At 36.9% G+C, this 20,391-nt stretch overlaps 4 protein-coding genes across 4 annotated transcripts in view; 3 read left to right on the plus strand and 1 right to left on the minus strand.

Moving 5' to 3' along the window:
- The window catches only part of raph1a (Ras association (RalGDS/AF-6) and pleckstrin homology domains 1a), an 82,375-nt gene extending 80,893 nt beyond the window's left edge, over positions 1-1,482 (minus strand). Inside the window, exon 1 of the mRNA XM_016287288.1 lies at positions 1,275-1,482. The gene's annotated coding sequence lies outside the window, so the exon portion shown is untranslated. The remainder of the gene's footprint in view (positions 1-1,274) is intronic.
- Positions 1,483-9,666: 8,184 nt separating this feature from the next.
- Positions 9,667-12,021, plus strand: LOC107596557 (T-cell-specific surface glycoprotein CD28-like). Its single transcript, XM_016287314.1, has 4 exons — positions 9,667-9,879; positions 10,379-10,723; positions 11,437-11,591; positions 11,781-12,021. The coding sequence occupies exons 1-4, from the start codon at positions 9,768-9,770 to the stop codon at positions 11,856-11,858; spliced, it is 690 nt and encodes a 229-aa protein (XP_016142800.1). The 5' UTR covers positions 9,667-9,767; the 3' UTR covers positions 11,859-12,021.
- Positions 12,022-14,119: 2,098 nt separating this feature from the next.
- Positions 14,120-17,324, plus strand: LOC107596558 (uncharacterized). The gene is made up of 5 exons (XM_016287315.1): positions 14,120-14,187; positions 14,853-15,182; positions 15,325-15,518; positions 16,699-16,746; positions 16,851-17,324. The coding sequence occupies exons 1-5, from the start codon at positions 14,133-14,135 to the stop codon at positions 16,965-16,967; spliced, it is 744 nt and encodes a 247-aa protein (XP_016142801.1). The 5' UTR covers positions 14,120-14,132; the 3' UTR covers positions 16,968-17,324.
- A 1,158-nt stretch (positions 17,325-18,482) lies between these two features.
- Positions 18,483-20,391, plus strand: part of LOC107596547 (uncharacterized) — a gene marked incomplete at its 5' end in the record, with an annotated part of 16,599 nt that continues 14,690 nt past the window's right edge. Inside the window, one exon of the mRNA XM_016287302.1 lies at positions 18,483-19,026. Within this exon, the coding sequence (XP_016142788.1) occupies positions 18,483-19,026 (544 nt within the window). The remainder of the gene's footprint in view (positions 19,027-20,391) is intronic.

The raw sequence follows: 20,391 nt of genomic DNA on the forward strand, positions 1-20,391 counted from the left end.
GGGGACCTGATTATAGCACTTAAAACCTGGAAAAGTCCGATTTTTATGATATGTCACCTTTAAAATGTTATTTTTCCTATGATGGGAAAGTCATTATAGTCTTCAGTGTCACATGCTCCTTTAGAAATAATTCTAATATGCTGATTTGGTGCTCAAGTAACATTACTTATTAGTATCAATGCTGCAGTTGTGCTGCTTAATATTCTTGTACAATTTTGTCCATTTCTTCCCGGTATAATACAACTTTTTCAGGATTCTTAGATGAATAGAAAAAGTCCTTAGTAAAAGTCTTTACTGTCCCTTTTTTATCAATTTGATGCATTCTTGCTAAATGCATTATTGCTTTTTAAAAAAAAGTTATTTTAGTTGTAAATTGTACAGTTTAATTATTGATTTTTGTTGGCCAAAAAAAATTGTTTAATCATCTGAAATGTTAACTCCTACAATTTTTTCTGTTGAATTGTTTTAGCGTTTACATGCTGGAAAAACTCTAAATATTTAATGGCAGGTTTCATTGTGACAGTATACCCAATGTAATGTGAAAATACTGTATGTCTGTACAGAGACTGACTTTCTGAAACAAAGCCTGAAAAATAAATATTCACTGAAGTAAATTCACTTCACATACTCAGACAAGCTGGGAAAAAATGTGTGAAAACGGGCCTCCACTCTACGGGCACCAAGACTGGCACTAAACCCACAGCTGTCATGGCAAAGGGTGGAGCCTGAACATATCAGTGTGTGTGTGTGTGTGTGTGTGTGCAGGGGAGGGGAGGTCCATTTGGCAACAGCTCATCTGTTTGCAGTATGTTACTGCAGAACACACTCCACCAGGTACGAAGAGGAAAAACACCAATAATAGCAGAAATGAGGCTTGCATTAGATACAGAAATGCTGGAAACCCAAAAGGCTAATAGCAAATGAAACATCAGAGATGGAGATGCATATCATTCTCTCTCTTTGACAGACTGATTAATCTCACCTCATTATTCCAGATTCCTTATTCATGCCGCCATTAACCGTTTCAGTATTTTATTATCGAATATAACGTTTCTTCAAGGGAGCAGCCCTCATATTCAGACATTGAAGGCACTGCACATCTGTCTGAATTTCAGGGCTGTTCCCTGGATTTTCCTCTGTGTCGCCCTAGATAACGAGCTAATACGCCGCCAGCGTGAAATACACAAGCCATGCTTCTGATCCGCTCATTAACATCTTTATTTCAGAAAGAGGTCGCATGCAGCGGCGAGTATAAATGAAGAGTAAGCGCTTACTGTCGCAAACCAGCCGACGGCTCTGCGGCTTCTGTCTTGTCCGAAGGAAACGGTAACAATGGGAAAAGCCACTGTTGTGTTGCGCAAATCCAGCGACAGAATCCCCGCTCCTCTGCCACCTCAATCGGGTTTTCGCTCCCCGCTGCCGATCGCTTATATATGAAGATGATGAGACGAGCGAGCCTCCCGTTCCTCTCGCGCGTCCATTCCCGATGCGCGCGCTTCCTGTCCAGCCCCGAAATCCATGCGATTGCGCCCTACCCGCTGTGACGTCACGCCAGGCATGGAGCTACGACTCGCTTGCGCTTTGTCTTCTGTCAGTGTTTGACACACGCTCTCCCACTGAACATTTCAGCATATGTACCAAGTAGCCTATGCGTTGAAATGCATTAGGCCGCACTTATTAGCCTATATGCTATAGGACATTTCTCGGGGCGCAATATGTTGATATTTATCTCGTATAGTAACGCATTTGCGTCCCCTAAACAGTTTTTTCAACAGAGTAATAACATGTTTGGGATATTTAAATCTGTAGTTCAGAGGTAAATAATTAAAACTATTAGTTTTTTCAATCTTCTATAGTGACATTTATACAGTTGCTGTTGCTTCTGTGTAAAAAAATGGAACGTACACTTGGAAATAGAACGTGAACGTTCAAAAGTTGGGTCAATGTAAGATTTCATTGTTATTAAATTGTTTAATTCATTTATTTATAATGTTACCAAAATCGATTTCAAATGCTATTCACTTTTTTATATTCATCAAATAGTCCTAAATAATATATCACGGTCCCCACAGCAATGTAAAGCAGCACAACTGTTGAAAATTGATTGGCCTATAGTAAGAAATGTTTACTGAGCAGCAGATCAGCATAGCAGAATAATTTCCTGAAGACCGTGATGACCCTGAAGACTGGAGTGAGGATGCTGACATTTTTATTTTATTACATGTAAAAAATAAAAAAATAAATAAAAGAGTAATAATTACAAAAATATTTCGAACTATTGCTTTTTTTTAATTTTTTTTACTGTAGCCTATTTTTCATCAAATAAATGCAGCCATAAGAGACTTCTTTCAAAAACATTTTTAAAATGTTATTGACCCATAAATGTTTGAATGGTGGTTTATTTTTGGGTTGGAACATGTAATCTTTTGTTTTTTATTTAATTAACTTAATGCTTCTACACACAAGTTTCTATGTGATTCCACAGGTGGACGTACACATAATGTTAGTAGTGTAGGGGTTCAAACAGTTATGAAATGAGAGTAGATGCTTGGGGCTTATTACAGAAAGTTTCTTATCTTAGTCTTAAAATATGATATGTTAAATTAGAATTTTGCACAAATTCGTATTACAGAAGCAAATCTTACCTTGATTTGAGATTCTTATCTTCTAAAACCGTATCTTATCTGTAGTTAGGAAATCTTAAATTGCATTATCAAGTTCAACAACCCACTCTCAGGTCTGTTACCAAGCAACCAACACTGCTAGAGCTGCTGATGAGGTAAACAAAATAATAGAAGCTACTTAATTCACTTTTTTCACTTGCAAAAAACCGTGAGGTAGTCACTTGCACTATAACTGGTAGGTCGCCGTGACTTTGCCAAGTAGGACATGTTTATTACTGTCCAAAAATACAGACTTAACCCAACCTCAACCCCCACCCCTAAACCTAACCTTACCCATCATTTATTCCTAAAATCAGAGGGAAATAATACCTGATTAACAAGGGTGTAGAAGCACCTAATCCTAAACCTAAAACTGACATTTCCTGAAAAGTTATCTCTCAATTCTGATTGGCTGATTGGAATGATGTTCCAGGGACAAGTTCAAGCTCAAACCGGTGTGCACCGTTTTGCTACGGTTTTCCGGTTTGAACGACATGTTTCCTGGAAACGGTGTGCAACGGGGTTTGAGATGCGTTTTCTCTTGTTTGGCGGGTGTGCCAAACATGTCAGCCCAATCAGCAGCAACATGTATGTAAACCACACGTACTAAAGAGACAGCTCGCACAATGTAATTAACATCCAAATAAATTCACAAGAGCAAGTATATTGTTTGCACATGCTTATTTACATTAAAGGCAAAATAACTGAAATAATAAGAGCACAAGTATAGATCTGGAACTTCTTTAAGTCTGTCTAATCTAAATATCCTAATATAGATATATATCCAGTAGAGTATCCTAATATCCTTTCCTTAGGAAGGTGTGCTAAATACTGACTAATGTGACATAAAAATACTATACATAATTATATATTTTGCTACTGTATTATGGAGTGACACTTTCATAAACTTTTCTATACCCCTCTGATTATATAATGGTAAATATTACAATATCATAGCACAACAACAGTGTTCAGCAATGATGATAAGCCTAATACTCACAATAAAAATAATAAGGTCATATAGATCATAACACAGTCTTGGAGGTAAGAAGTGGATTACCCTTCACCTGAAATGTTTGTCTTTTCATCCTGAAATGCGAGGCAAATGTTGGATCACAATAATTAGGAACCACAGTTTCCACAAATCCCTTCATTTGATTGGGATGTTCTCTTTTATTCTGGAGGGCAAGGGCAGTGACTGTAACATCGAGGGTATTTTGCAGTATTAAACACGTATTTATACCGATTTCATCAGGCTCCGAAAATTCTTCAAAAAGAACACAAAGAATGGCCTTCTCAGCTCCCATAGTTGCTACTCTTGCGTCATCAGAACAGGGTGTTCAACGCATTGTTTTTGTCTGGGCTGAACGCAGCCCAGGATAAACAAGGATGTTGATCCAGGAACATGTTGAACTTGGTCAAATCACGCTCACCATAACTGGTAGCGTTAGGCCTAGTGCTCCCTGATGCTCTTTTGTTGGTCTCTGTAATGCTGGTTGCAGTTTCTGTGCTAACTGTAATATGTTGCGCGGCAGTCTGTAATTACATATAAGTGTTTTGTCATCAAAATGTAACACGTCTTCAGGGTGTCTTTCTCCAAGAGTCTTTCTACCACTAAACATCTCCGTTCTTCATTTTCAATTAGTAATAAATGTAATAGGCTACCATTGTTGGACAGCACAATTGTAAGCGTTTTTTCCGTTATAGCTTTCAAATAATTTTGAAGTTAGGATAGCTGTGTGGTTGTCTTAAAGTTAAGACCGTTTTTAGGATTTTTCGTTAAGTTAGGAGGTTTCTGTAATATCCCCTTCCTATCTGTAAGATAAGATAACACACTTAGGAAATGCTGTTCTGTAGCCTAATAGCTTTTGTCCTAAATGTGGTCCTAACTGAAATGACCATGGTTACCAAACAGATAAGATAAGATTTTAAATGTAGGATCTTTCTGCAATACGCCCCCAAGTCTAACCACATCAAACAAGTGTGACTCATCAACAAATGTGAAACTGAGACCACTACAATCTCATCATGACCACATTTCTGTGGTCTACATCACTTACTCTATTCTTAGTGAGGAGATATATGTGCACTGTATTAAACATGCTCTGCATTCAGTATAAAGAACAGACCAAATATCAGAAATTAATTAAAAAACGAAAAATGTTCAAAATATTAGCCTAAATCATACAAGAGCATAGTAGATGTAAACAAATTAAAAATAGATATTTAATAACAATGAAAAAACATGCCATACAAAGTGAATTTCACAGCCTTGTGTGTTATAGCATTAAACCAAGCAACAGGTGCAAGAGTTTCCGTGTCTATTCTGCCATTTAGTGGTTATATCTGTTACTGCATGTGATTTTCAAAGCTAGTTTAAAGGGGCCCTATTATGCTTTTTCACTTTTTAAACTTTAGTTAGTCTGTAATGTTGCTGTTTGAGCATAAAAAAGATCTGCAAAGTTACAAAGCTCAAAGTCCACTTCAAAAGGAGATATTTTATTTAACAGAAATAAACTTTTCAAAAACTACAACGAACGACACGTTTGGACTACAATGCATTTTTTCCGGGGATTTGTGATATCACAAATATCAACGAATGGGACGAGACCTGGTTGAGCTGCACTAGAGAAGGCAACGAGTGTTATCATCACTATGTCGGAGACACGCTAGCTTTCCCAAAGCAGACGAACTTAGAGTGGTTACAATCATCCGGGTTTAAATCGTGCTCAAACTGATTTGATTTTGATGCAATATTTACAATGAAGGCTGCAGGCAGTAAGGGGCATGACATTTCCCGACCAGGCGCCGAGTGCTGCCAATCACAACACACACTGGCCCAGCTAACCAATCACAGCACATTTCGTATTTCAGAAAGCGGGCCTTCATTTGATACAGGAACTATTCGAGCCGTTCATGACAGACTGGGGAAAGAGGTGTTGTAATAATGTAAAATACTTGAAAAATAATGTGTTTTTCGAACAACCTAGTATGAGAGCCTGTTCTAGTACACCCCCAAAACAAAATCAAGACTTTGTAAAAGAGCATAATAGGACCCCTTTAATGCAATTTTAAGTGAAGTCAGTATAAATATTTAATGAATGTATTAAGCAATGAAAGCACCAATCAGTGCATTTCACATTTTGAAGATAGTATAAATAAAATATTACACAAACACACTAAAATTAGCATTCTTGATAATCAAAGCAATATTTAAAAGAAGAATTAGTAAGAATTTTCTACTTGGACATAATTTTCTACTTTTTTAGAACAGGATGTACATTATTCATTAATGACTTATAGACTAGTAGAGAATGCAAGATTGCATTTAGAGGTAGAGAAGCCTGTGCTTGCTCATAAAAACAGTCAGCAGTTGCAGAATTTTACAGAATGCTGATGGTAAAATGTACTTGTTACTCTGAATGTAAAATGTAACCACAACACTGTCGGCAACACCTCTTCTTTCCTTTTGTTATCGTTCATTTCCTCTTATCACTGAAATGCTGCACTGCAAGGCAGTGTATTTGTGCGTGCCAGTGCCGAGAAGTTTCAATGCACAAAGTGAAGAAACAAATGAATAAATGTTATCTCATTATGTAAAAATCCACAACAGGGAAAATTACTCATGTCCCAAATAACCTTTCAGCTTTTAAAAACCACAGGGAAATATCTAGTCTGTGTTTATTTTCTTTGTTTCTTCTTTTTATATCAAGTTTGATTGTGTTGGAATAATGTTCCTTGCATGGTAGTTTTACCAGTTTTCTTCTTTTACTCATTGTTTTTATTAAGTTAAGCACAAAAGAAGACAACCATAAGGGAACACTTCATTTTTCTCCAGAGAAAAATGCATGCAAAATCAACCATTTGAGTCCCCTGTCAAATGTTTGGCTGCTTTCCTCAGTCCTCCACAGTGTTAAACTGTGACGCAGGTAGGAAACAGCCCCCACCCCCTCACCCCGTGTGACCCGTGCATCTGTCTGTAAAAGCTCTGAAGTCATATTCCCCTGTTTTCACGTGCTCGGTGCAGCAGTGCAGAAATGCTGGAGCAGATGATCATAGCAATGGCTGTTCTCATTACCCTCTTCTATGCTGAACTTACTGAATCCTCCTCAAGCTGCAGTCTCCACAAAGGTTTGAGATTTTCTGTTGCTTCTTAATTCAGTTGCGCAGTTGATTTATGTGGTGTGCAGCATATGAATCCTTGTAGATATTTATAACTGAGTGTCTCCAGAATATTTATTAAAGAGAAATGTTATATCATTGAAATTAATATTACAAAATTAGACTTTGCATTAAAGAAACAAGTCAACAGACAACAACAAAAAAGAGGGGGGAAAAGCAGCGAAGAAAACAGCCAACTCCATGTGCAGTGCACCACATCCTCAATCTCTAACTTTCTCTTTCAAAACAAAATGTGCATATATGCTTTTATCTTTCAGCCGAAATAAAAAGAGTGGATGAAAATGCAACAGCATTTGTGTCCTGCCCAGCACTTGCAGAGCATGAAAACCCATCTATCTCTCTATACAAGGGAGATACAAAGCTGCACTCAACAAACCTGAGTGATGTGGACAGTAATCGTTCATGGCAGCGGTTTCAGGTATACGTAGAAAACTCCTCCGTCTCATTTAAGATTCTAAGGACTGAAGCCAGTGACACAGGACTCTACAATTGCAAAATCGACACACAAATCAGGACATCTGCATCCCAGACTATATTGCTCATTAAAGGTAAAACAAGAAGTCATTCATTTTAATTCACATTTGAATGTGTTTAATTCCAGTTTATGATTTGATTAGTGAATAGGCATTGGTCTAATCCCATGCTTAAATAGTATAAACCAACCTATGATAGTCTGCTGCCAAACTGCAGAACAGCTGGACCTTGTCATTGTACCCTTGCAACCTTTTCACTTGATGAGTTAAACCAATACAGAATAATATTAAAACAGCACTTTTACAGTAGAATATTTTCTTTAGTATTGTTTACATTATTTCAGATGCTCTGCAGCCCATAGAATCAACTGTCACTTGTCCCATTGATCAGACACTGCCACTTGCTGTTGGCTGTGGGGTCATCTTTGCATATGATCTGATCATCACTGTCTTCGTCTGTTACCTCAAAGTGAGTATCCACATCTGCAACCACATGTTTACTCACACATGGAGTTCTTTGCAGAGACACAATGTCCTAAAATAAATTCATAACCAATTCGAAGTGTTTATATGTGGAATCACACACAATCGAGGTTTATATGTTGTTTCCTGTGCTAAATTGCTGATTTGGTGTTTTTATTTCAGTATAAACTCAAGAACACAGAGCCACCTGAGAATCCCTACATAAACACAAGACCAAGAGGATTCCAACGACGCTGATGAGCTCAGCAGCATTTATCCAGCAAATATCAGCAGTGTAGCAACATTTGTACCTCCTATCAGCTGAGCAGTACTGCCCAGAGAGTGTATTAAACAGATCTACTAATTGTTCTTGTATCTATTGCTGTTCAGTATATATGATAGATATTGTATAGTATATTTACACTGGGGGTCAAAGGTTTGGAATCATTAGGATTTTTAATGTTTTTGTTAGAAGTCTCTTATGCTCAACAAGTCTGCATTTATTTGATCAAAAATAAAGGGAAACAGTAATATTGTGACATATTATTACAAAATAACTGTTTTTCATTTGTATGCATTTTAAAATGTAAATTATTCCTGTGAAGACAAAGCTAAGTTTCAGCAGCCATTACTCAAGTGTCACATTATTATCCTTTAGAAATCATCCGAAATATGCTCATTTGGTGCGGAAGAAACATGACTTATTAGTATGTTTTTATTAAGAAATTCATAATAAAGCAAGGATGCATTAAATTGCTCAAAAGTAACAGTAAAAAGATTTAATGTTAGATGTTTATTTAATGTTTCTCATGTTAGAAAAAATATTTTTTGCTGTCCTTTAGCAGGGAGTTTTTTAACTGCTGGATACTTCACCTGTTTTCACCATTTATAATATTAAGAAATGTTTCTTGAGCAGCAAGTTGCCATATTAGAATGATTTTGATCCCCAGTGGGTGTGTATTTTCATTGAAACACTATGACGCTCTGACTTTAAAAGGAAACCTGCTGTGTTTCATTTGTTGCAAACATGTTTCAGTCTGGCATTTCTTCATTGTGACTTGTGTAGGATTTGAAATCATGATTTAGAGAAAAATACAATTTATTTCATTAAAAAGTCAAGCTAATCAAGATCTTTTGTTGAATGCATGATCTGTTGTAGACTACAACAACATTACAACAATCTCATCTCAGTTTTATCGTCTGTAATACTGCATCTGTAATTACAGTATTGCCCTTAATTATGCAATACAATGCAAATCTGAACCCCACTGTAAACTGTACAATATACTATTATAACAGTATAATTCTTTAGCAACAGTGAGACAGGAAATTACAGGAAAAAAGAGGAGGGTGGTGGGTGGCAAGACGGTAACCACTGTTCTCCAAAATGTCATGCAGGAATGCAAATTTTAGTTTCACAGAAAAACATTTATGTACACAATAAATGCATTATAGCTATCAAAAGTTTTAATTGTAATATAAGTAAAGAGTAGGAAAAAGCACCTAGGCTAATATAAAGTGTGGCCCTAGAGAATGGAATACAATTAATACAATTCAGATTAATATCATTTTATGTCTTTAATGTAGATTGCTCTTTTTCAGTTTCCAATATAATCTGATATGATGCAATAATGAACAAGAGATCAGTAGATATGTTGACCAATTGAAAAAAGAATGTATTGAACTAATTCCGAAAGTGCTGAATTTGATTTCAAGTGTATCTGATTTGAGTATTTTCCCCAAATTCAGACTAGTCAAATAATCTCTTGACCACTGGGCTTTATGATAGGCTGAGAGTCAAACCACACCCTTAACCAAATGTTCCAGTTCCACTGCTATTGTACTGTTTTTGCTCGAGTCTCATTCTGCTGATATTTTTCCCTTGATTACACATATTGTGCACATATATTACTTGCAAAATTTTGAGCACTTTACGGGCATTTGCAGTCAGCTTGAGGTTTCCTGCTACGTTACTGATGTCACAAAGATGTTTCCAGAACTCAAGTATAAAGAGACAGGGGGGATACCTCCACAGTTATTACATGACACAATGATTATCACACTTATTAGAATCTTGATATATATCCCGCTAGGATTGGGTAAGTACCAGCTGAGCTTCAAATGTGTGTTGCTTTTCAGACACATATATAGTCTAGATGGTAACAGCTTTACCCCTGTGTAGCAAGACTGCTTGAATACTAAAGTATATTTGATTAATAATTACTTTTTTTATGAAGAATTTATCTATCATCTCTTGTTCTATGACTGTTAAGATGATTATTTTAATATGCAGCAAAACTGAAGTGGGTCAAACTTTGACCTAAATGTAGCTACAACTTCCAACATGATCCGGATCCTCATTTTCAGACAGAATTCTTGGAATATTAGTCTATATGTGCATATTATATTAGTTTAATGTGAACCTTGAAGCACTTTTTGTCATAGCTGTTCATTCAGCTGTTCATTCAGATTCAAAACTTTAAACTTTTCTGTACTTAACATTTGTGGTGCAGTTAAACAATCACCCAAACAGAACGAAAAAAATCGAAGGTTGTGAGTATTTGGGTTACATCTGATGATCTTTTGTTTTGTTTCCAGCTCTGCGTGTGTCTCAGCCGTATCGTGTGGTTGGGAAAGAGGGAGAAGTCCCTCTCCGCTGCTCCTTCAGTTCAAAGTTAAAGCCTGAGGAAATGCAGGTGTCTCTATACAAAGGTTTGCACGGCCGTGAGAGTCTCTGTAGCGCTTATGTCAACCTCTCTGAGCCCTACTTCACAACAGATGGCACAGTTAATTGCAGAGGGAATATTAGCTCTGGAAGAGTGGACATGATCATCGCTGGACTGCGAGGGAACGACACAGACATCTATCGCTGTGAGATCGAGATTCTCTTCCCACCTCCATATCTCAGAACGATTGGGAACGGCACTGTTGTTTACATACAAGGTAAGCGATAGCCTAGTCTTGTTTTCAGTCTCTTGCATGTGGTTTCCCCATAGTTTCACCTTTTTGTACAGTTGTTAATGTATAGATGATCTACAAACACTCTTGTGCTTTTGTATTTTGCTTTTGCAATTATTGAAATAACAAACAAGCAATGCATTTGAGAAGACAGCCATAATGTAATCACTTAAATGAAATACTGTATATCATCATACATTTTTATTTATCCCAGTAATTTTCTTTTAATAGTACATTTGAATATATAGTTCATTGTTAAAGCGCTAGAGGGAACCAGATTATAAAAGAGTGAACAAGGAAATGTTGTTGTCACCTGAGGTCAAGTGGGTGGAAATGGGGCCTCCCCGGCACATTCAACTTTACAGCACTTACTGCTCTACATTTTGATATTACCAGTGGAAACTTTGACTTTACACGAGAATGATGTTTTTCTTTGAAAATGTAGATTTCTTTATGACGCAAGTGTGCTAACGTAAGTGCTTAAAAAGACAAAAGAAAAAAACAATCATCAAAGATGAGAAGGTTAGCCGTTAAAGACCGCCAGCTTCCTGTTGTCAAAAAGGTGGAGGCCTCATCCACTAAAAATGAAAATGACAAAATAGCCCAAGTTTTCAGTGAAAGTAATACTGGGTGGACGTAGCGTAGGCTGCAATGAGAGCAACTTTAGTAATAACTAAATCTTCTATCTTCTTTTATAGAAACTCCAAACTGCCCCACTGCATCCACCCAGAGCCAGACTCAGAGCCAGAGCCAGAGCCAGACTTCAGAGCGGGAAGCTGTCAAAAGTGATGTAGACCCACTTCCTCTGCTATATGCCATCCTAATCATCACTTCCTGCAGTTTAATTCTACAGGTGAGAAACATGTCTATTCTAATGATTTTCTTTAACAGACTGCCCCGCTGAAAAGATTAGCACGGCGGGTCATGTTGAGACTTGTGTCGACAAGCTGTACTGAATTTCTGAATAGATTTACTCAAGTTTAGACTTTGACTAATAATGTGAACAAATGTCACTCAGATGTCACTCATCTCTATTACACAGATGATCGCCTGCAAGTGGAGGGCCTCTACAGTCACGGCGCCTATGCTTTCACATAAAGAGAGCTATATGAAATTCTAAGGGGGTAATATCTCCGTTTGCATGTACTCACATGTAATATTCTCCTGCATGTATTTTCATGTAATTTTAACCTGCATGTATTGACATGTGCTCACTGTATTTTTCAATTACATGTACTCACATGAATTCTCACTTGCATGTATTCACATGTATTTACACAACATTTGACCACTGTTTTTGTTATTTCGTATTCTTTACATTTTATTAGAATGAAATAAACATATTTACATTTAACCCTTGTGCCGTACTGAAAATCCTGTCACGAGTTTGCCTGCCCATCCAGTCCTGATTGACCCATTGCGGTACTACATAGAGTGAGAAACTCAAAAACTTCTGCTTATATGGGTTCATAATGATGATTGACAGGACTGAATGATTATAGGCTCTTCCCGAACATACGTTTGGAACTTTATTTACCTCATTTTAAAAATTGCTTGTAAATTTCCTATTGTGCTTGATTATCACCAAATATTGGATTCAATCTTTTTGTTAACTTGTTTTCATACAGTTAGCACAGGTTTTCTTGGCGGTTTTCTGAATGATCGCAGGCTTGATCTAAGCTTATGCACCTCAGTTTTTGAGGGAACATTGCCAGAATTATCTACAAATAATGCTTTCTTTTTTCAGTCAAAAAATGGAGGTGGAAATGTATATGGAGGTATAAGTCACTTTATGACATGATATGACCCTTATAGAAAACGACTAGATACTGTATTAAAAGCAAAAGATGCTTCGACCAAATTTTAGTTAATGGGTAAGAACTTGCAACTAGGTTAGACTTGTAAGTCTTTTCCCCCCCTTTTTCTATTTGTTTGTTATTTGTATTGGGAAAAAAAGATTTAAGAGATGATTTAAATTGGATACATTTTTTTACATCACAAAAACCTGCAATGACCCTCCTCGAGTACCAAAGTGAGTCATACGATGGAGTCAAATAATGCAACAGATCGTGACTTTTTATCAATAAAAACAAGTCAAACTTGTGTCACCCATCAGTATCAATCTTTCTTATCACCAAGACATGAAGAAGAAAAAAGTGACAAAGTCATCACAAATGTTTTTGTTTTGAGAACCTCAGCTATCCATCACAAAAACAGGACATGATACTGCCTGCTAACTTGCTGTGCTTTCATATTTGTGATGCTTCAACAGGATGTGGAACCGAAAAGAGCCTGGTTTACAATGTATACGTCTGAATCACAAACAACTGTGGCCACAAGTAGGACAGGTTAACTTAAACTTCAACTTTAATCATCATTTATTTGCCTAATTGGTAGTGAAGAAATTAAAAAATGTATATGTGACCCTGGACCACAAAACATTTTTCGAAATTGAGATTTATCCATCATCTGAAAGCTGAATAAATAAGCTTTCTGTTGATGTATGGTTTGTTAGAATAGAACAATATTTGGCCGAGATACAACTATTTAAAAATCTGGAATCTGAGGGTGCAAAAAAAATCAAAATATTGATAAAATCACCTATAAAGTTGTCCAAATGAAGTTCTTAGCAATGCATATTACTAATAAAAATAATTTTTTTATATATTTACAGTAGGACATTTTTCCAAATATCTTCATGGAACATGATCTTTACTTAATATCCTAATGATTTTTGGCATAAAAGAAAAATCTATAATTTTGACCCATACAGCTTTTGCTACAAATATACCCAAGCGACTTAAGACTGGTTTTGTGGTCCAGGGTCACACATGTAAATAATTTGTCTATATGCTGTCTAATGTAAAACCACAGTTACCCACAATTTTACATAGCTGAACATTTATCATAACTATCGTGAACAAAATGAGAATACTGTATCTGACTTTGTTATTCTTATGAAACTAAACTGCATATGAAAGTAAGTGGATCAGAATTACTTTATTGCTCATTAAGTAAGATATGGGTTTTTCCTAACATGGCTGTACATCAAACATTTTCCTTTCAACAACTTCATATTACAAGAACGCTGCCCACTCACTTCCTCACCGTCAGACGCGTGCCTAAGCTGGGACACCTTAAGAAAAGAGGTCAAAACTAAAATTGTATCACAAATTATGATTCACGTTACAATAATAAATTGTTTATCAAGTGTGTTAAATGTTGCTGTCTTCTCTTAATCAATTTCTCACATCATACTGAGCAACAAATATGATGTCTGTGGGTGATATTAATAATCCAACCCACATACTTCCTGTGTTTTCTCACTCCACCAAAAACAAACCGAAGAGCTTCGGCCAGCAGCACACTGTCAAACTGACGAGGATACGTTAACATGCTTGACAGGTTCACTCTGCTTACTTTCAGCTTTTGTTTCATACTTCACAATGGTAAGAGGCTAACCTTTTTAATGCTGTTGTCAGTTACTGGTGTGTGTACATTCACACCAAACAAGCCGATTAAAACAGATGACACTAATTTAGACCAGCTTCAATTCCTAGATGGTCTGGTCTTGGCACCGGTTTTAGATTGGCAATAACGGTTTCTTACTGGCACAGTAAATTACACTGGTAACCAGCAATAAGTTGGTTTTAACTGGTCATTTTTATGGTAAATTTAGCTCGACATGTTTAAGTCAACAGTAAAAATCAGTGTATTAAAATAAAACATTGCATTAATCAGAATTATATAAATGTCCTGATTGCCAAAACTGAATATTCATTTATTTACATTGTTGTGTACAATTATAATGACGTGAATGAGAATAAGCTGATTAAATTACTGTTCAAAAGTACTAAATGCATCATAATAAATAGCAAGAAAGAACAGAATATCAGGAAAATATTGTGCATGTCTCATGCTTATTTAGATTAAGCTGATTATACATTTCAGGAATATGTATATGTTCAGGAAGATTCATATAACTGGTATTTTCAAAATAAAGACTTAAACAATTGTGTGCATATAAACATGGTCAACGTCAAACTGTAAAATCGAAATATAAAACATTTGCTCTTTAAATGAACTAAACTGATTTTCTTCTTTGTCACCTCAGTTTGTAGTTGGAGCGTGAGTGAACCTCTCAACCACACATTCAATGATGACGACTCGGTCAGTGTCACATGCATGCTTAATGGAGAGGAAAAGTTTGAATTGGAAGCTAAGTTGAAAATGAATGATAAATATGTTTGTGAGGTTTATAACAAAAGCCAAGAACAGGGCACGCATAAACATGACTGTACATGGCAGCATAAGGACAACAAATTCACGTTCACCTTAATGAAACCTGAGGGCTTACACAAAAATACATTTTCCTGTGAGATATCCAAAATTAAACCATTTCCAGTCAAAATTCAAGAAGGACCAAAAACGAAGCTTTTCCGAGGTAAGTTCACCCAGTGTAAACAACACAGTACATCAGTTTTATATACCCAGAAATGCATGCAAGGAATGTGGAATATTTCAGATTCAGTTCGAAATTAGCTTTTTTTTAAAAATCAATAACCTTTATACAATTTTTTTTAAAGGTTACAATAAGTCTTTGGCTCCACCGAAGAACAGTTGTCCATTCACTAACCAAACAAATAACCAGGATCACAGACCTGTAGAAAGTCACACACCTGAAGAAATGTATACCCTATTAATCTGTGGTCTGATAATAGTGGTGGTAATGCTGTCTGTCTACAGCATTATTCTTACGGCAGTCTGCATCAGATTGAGGGTAAAACTTTTTATTTTATGTTTGTGTTGTTTTATACTGTCTAGACAGAGGCTGTGCTATATTGTGAGCATACTGCAGTCACAGTGCGGTTATTATGCACAACGGATTGACTATATTCACACTACATACATCATTGCCTCAAGGACCTTACTGCTTTTATAAAACAATCACCACTTAATAAATAATAACTTAATGCTGTTTTGCGCTTTCCATGCTGTTTCCCCCCGTCTTTTATGTGCAAGCACTACTTCTTAGCATTAGCATCTGCTGTTTATTGGGGGTTTAATAAAATTGTCAGCTTTACTTAGTATCTTTGAAAACATTTTGTAAGGAATAGTTAACCCAAAAATGAACAATTTCACCCTCAGGTCATTCAAGATGTAAATGAGTTTGTTTCTTCATCAGAACAGATTTGGAGAAATTTAGCATAATATCACATGCTCACCAATGAATGGGTGCCATCAGAATGAAAGTCCAAACAGCTGATAAAAACATCACAAGTAATCAACATGACTCCAGTCCCTCAGTTAATGTCTTGTGAAGTGAGAAGCTGTGTGTTTGGGAAAAAAAATCCATAATTTTTAACTTCAAACAGTTGCTTTCAGCTAAAGTAGTCCTCTATCCATAGTATTGCTTGCCCTATTTCTCTCAATCAGAGGAGAAATATGCACAGATCAAGCTCCGCAAAGTTATTATGGATTATTTTGGCCAGTAGAAAGAGTTTAGAGTTAAACACCTCAATGATGGATTTGTTTCTTACAAACACACAGCTTCATAAAACATTAATCGATGGACTGAAGTCATGTGGATTACTTGTGGGTTATTGTGACATTTCTATCAGCTGTTTGGACTCTCATGCTGACGGCACCCATTCACTGCAGAGGATCAATTGGCGAACAAACGATGTAATGCTAAATTTCTCCAAATCCGTTCTGATGAAAAAACAAACTCATCTACAATTTGGCTGGCCTGAGGTTGAGTACATTTTCAGCCAATTTTCTTTTGAACCTTTTTTTCTTCTTCTTTTTTTCTATAAGTATAGATAAAGCTGAATGGAATCACAATGTAATATAGGCATCAAATATGTTTGATTATTCTAAGTCTAATACAATTACATTGATATCCTGCAGTTGAGCTGATATGAATTTATATATTGTGCTGTATTTGTCTTCCTCTCCAGGACACAAAGCCTGAGTCTTCTGACACACTGACCTATGTCCCAATGCAGGTAGGTTCTTTCCTCTGTTGTGCCAACACTGTATTTGTGCCAGTATTGCAATATGCCTGTGGCCGTCTGGTACACCAGTTCTTCAAATGATTTTACTGTTTCAGAGGAATGTAAACCGGCGTGATCTAGACAACACCGAATACGTGGACATGCGTGAAGTGCAGAAACGGGGAGGATCCCACAGAGATATGAACCACAACTCTCATCTTGCTATTGCCTGAGCCCTTTTCTGGCATAAGTGAGCTCATGCTTTAACTGCTCTAGGACTTACTGCTGGGTGAATTTTACTTAGGCTACACTAAAGAATATCACAGGACAAAACTATTGCCTTTCTACCAAACAAAACAGACTTTCCTGAATGCCTGAATCTGTATATTGCGGCTGCACTGCATACGTTACGCAGTCTTGAAGTTCTCTGTGTCAGATGGTTTCATCTGGTGGCTTGTACAACCTAATGCTGAATTGTAGGTATGCCAAGCTAAATGTATATGAAGTATCAAGCTTGGGGATTTTTAAATTATTATTTTGATCCCATGGACCGATAATCAATGATAAAATGAGTTTTGTTTAGATCCCCCCCCCCCCCCCCAAAAAAAAATTATAATTTTTTTTTCTAACAATAAATATATAAAACAGAGACTATATTGAATGATTATTTAAATTTGCTGATTATATGGTGAAGTAAATAAAGAAAAACACAGTAAGATAAGATCTCATAAATGTGGTATGTAGATGTGAATGGCTTAGCCATATTATCGGTTTAGGAAGGAAAATTATTAACAACCAGTGACCCCCAGTGTGATCAACACAGTATCATAAAAACTGTAACATACTGTAAATCACAGTATTTGCGTCTACTACAGTTTGTTTCAAACATAGACAGAAAGAGATATACAGAAATAGATCTTTCCAGAACTACCCACAAATGCACACAAGGTCATAATATGAGCATGTCTGGTCCTAATTCTTGATATTGAGAGATAGGGCCTACTTCCCTCTAAAAATATGTTCAATGTATAATGTCAACAAATATCACATTACACTTACAAACGAACAGTCTTTTATTCCAGCTTAGTTAGAAAAAGTCTTCAAAGACTAATTCAAAATGAAGAATGTTTTGATGACGTCCAACTAGATTTTGAAGGTACCAGCAAACTTTTCACACTCTGTGGAACAACCTCAGCCCAAAGACAACAGCATATAGACCTACGCTTTCGCATCTCTCACATGAGCATCATTTCCACATCATGCAGAAGCCCTGACATTAACCGAGCAGGTTTGACTTGTCACAGATTTACAATATCATTCAACCTCAAACCACATCCACTCTATTCATGTAAACATGTATATTTTCCATCTGATAGTGATTTTTTGATTTGTTTTTGAGAACTTGGGTTGCATTATTAATTTTTTGACAAAAGAACACTTTGAAAACTTCTGTGTTTCTGCCTCATTTCTATTCTTCTGAATCCAATTGTGCAGATCTTTCCCTGGAGATTTACATGCACACAAACTTGCCATCCTAAAATCAACAGCACACTGATGTTTTTATTCAAGCAGCATACTGTCTGTATGCTTCCTACAGAGGGTTAACGCGCCCGCTGAACCGGATGTGATTCTTTCTCCGTCTCACTGTTGTGTTGTCGTTGCACGGCCAATGGCGGACGGTGCCTGAACATTTATCTGAAAAACGTACGTTTCGCTCAAATATACTTGAACATCGATCGGCCATTTAAAGCTTTTCGATCGCACGTGTGTTTTGGCCCGTCAGCATGGATGTGAATTTGACCATCTCTCTGATGCGGGGCCAGATGGGCGCTGTTATCGAGAACGCCGTGAACGTCGCGGTGGAGACCGTGCTAGGAGAGATGATCCGGGTGGTCGGGCTCAAATTTGAGGAGATCAAACGGGAGATGACAGCTAAAGAGAAGGAGAACGAGAACATCAGGAGGATGTTGGAGACGTCCCGCTGTCAGATGAAAACCATGCGCAAGTACATCAGCGTCCTGTCTGCTAAAGAGCCCAACCACAGACAGTATCAGGGAGATGGAGACATGGCAGCAACATCCACAGGGATGCACTGCAGAAGAGGGCCGATGAGCAATCCCCCAAAGCCCTGTCCCTGTCCCAGACCTAGAGTCTCTGAGCCAGCCCCTGTAACGTTCGCTGGACCCTCATGGGTGAGACAGCAGATGCACATGTCCAAAGAAACATTGAGACGTGAGCATCACATTCCTGAGGTCAACATTGAAGAGACACATGGATCAACAGTTCATAAAGGTATGAAACGCCTCCTTTATAGACATGAATGGGTAATGCGTGTTATTATAGGGCGTGGTGCGCTGCAGGGCGGAGCAGACATGAATATTCATGAGTTTCTCGGACATGCGCGTGGAACCAAGTGGAACTGAGAATTTCAGTTCATGCTCTTTGTATCTCAGCAGCTTTAATGGAATATTTTTTAAAAAGGTACATATATTTACAGTGTTGCACAAACCTTTGCCTAAACTACATTTGTTCATCATTTCGTAACAGTTTACAATGCTTTTATTAGTTTGCACGTTTTGTGCAGTCGTCCCTGACTGAATGATTGCAGACATTCTTTGTGTAATGTTAGGATAAAGCACAGCAAACTTCAGCTAGTTGTAGCCTAGACATTGATTTCAGTTCTTTGTGCTCTTCATTTCTAGCTTGCGATGCTTTATAACTGTGTCTGTTATTAGTCGTTATCATTTGTTGAATGCATCACTGCCTGCAACAAATGAAATAAACGTATCTGTGGACATATATATTTTTTGTATACTGGTGTGATGATCCATGTCTTAACTTACCCCGTTCAACATTCTCCAAGCTGTCTGGCTGTGAATTGTCTGCTGTCTGGTTGTAAACTATGATACAATCATGCACTGCTGCAAAAACATATTTTTTTCTTTTTCCAATGTAAAATAGTTCAACATTTTTACAAACAAATATGAATTTACAAATGAAGATTATCACAAGGTTTAAGGTTCCATTTGCACGTGTGTTGCACTGACTGTACCTGGATGATGCACAATGATGATCATTGATACAAATGCATGGTCTATTTTGATGCACGACAAACACTCATGCAACATTATTTATAGGCTAAGTCATAAAGTTTCACAAACATATATATACTCTTAATTAGCGGTTCCCTCCTGGTGGAATGGCCTGCCCAACTCAATTCGAGCAGCTGAGTCCTTAGCCATCTTCAAGAAACTGCTAAAAACACATCTCTTCCATCTATATTTGACCCTCTAACTCTAGCACTCTCTATTGTAATTCTATTCCATCTATTTGTTGACTTGACCCTCTAACACTTGCACTCTCTATTCATTTTCCAGCTGCTTGTTTTCTTTTAAAAAGGCCTCTTAACACTAGCTTTCTCTATTCTTTTTCTATTCTATCTACTTGTTTTCTTTTTTGTTATGTGTATGTATGTATGTGTAAAGCGTCTGCTAAATGACTACATAAATAAATAAAAAGAGCCTCTAAATATAAAAAATAAAGATTGGATTGTGGCCTTGATTAGCTTGTGATAAGATGTTGGTAAAATGTGTGTTGGTGTGGATGTTGATGTTATGTGAGACAGTGACATTTTGTTTTTAAAAATATGAATTCAAT

The sequence above is a fragment of the Sinocyclocheilus grahami genome, unplaced genomic scaffold (assembly GCF_001515645.1).
Source record: "Sinocyclocheilus grahami isolate Dianchi unplaced genomic scaffold, SAMN03320097.WGS_v1.1 scaffold220.1, whole genome shotgun sequence".
In the NCBI taxonomy this organism is placed as follows: domain Eukaryota; kingdom Metazoa; phylum Chordata; class Actinopteri; order Cypriniformes; family Cyprinidae; genus Sinocyclocheilus; species Sinocyclocheilus grahami.

Coding starts and splice junctions, on each gene's coding strand:
- LOC107596558 (XM_016287315.1), top strand. CDS start 14,133: ATGCTTGACAGGTTCACTCTGCTTACTTTCAGCTTTTGTTTCATACTT. Junction 14,188..14,852: donor TTGTTTCATACTTCACAATG/GTAAGAGGCTAA, acceptor TTGTCACCTCAG/TTTGTAGTTGGAGCGTGAGT. Junction 16,747..16,850: donor TGACCTATGTCCCAATGCAG/GTAGGTTCTTTC, acceptor TTACTGTTTCAG/AGGAATGTAAACCGGCGTGA.
- LOC107596557 (XM_016287314.1), top strand. CDS start 9,768: ATGTTTCCAGAACTCAAGTATAAAGAGACAGGGGGGATACCTCCACAG. Junction 9,880..10,378: donor ATATATCCCGCTAGGATTGG/GTAAGTACCAGC, acceptor TTTTGTTTCCAG/CTCTGCGTGTGTCTCAGCCG. Junction 10,724..11,436: donor CACTGTTGTTTACATACAAG/GTAAGCGATAGC, acceptor CTTCTTTTATAG/AAACTCCAAACTGCCCCACT.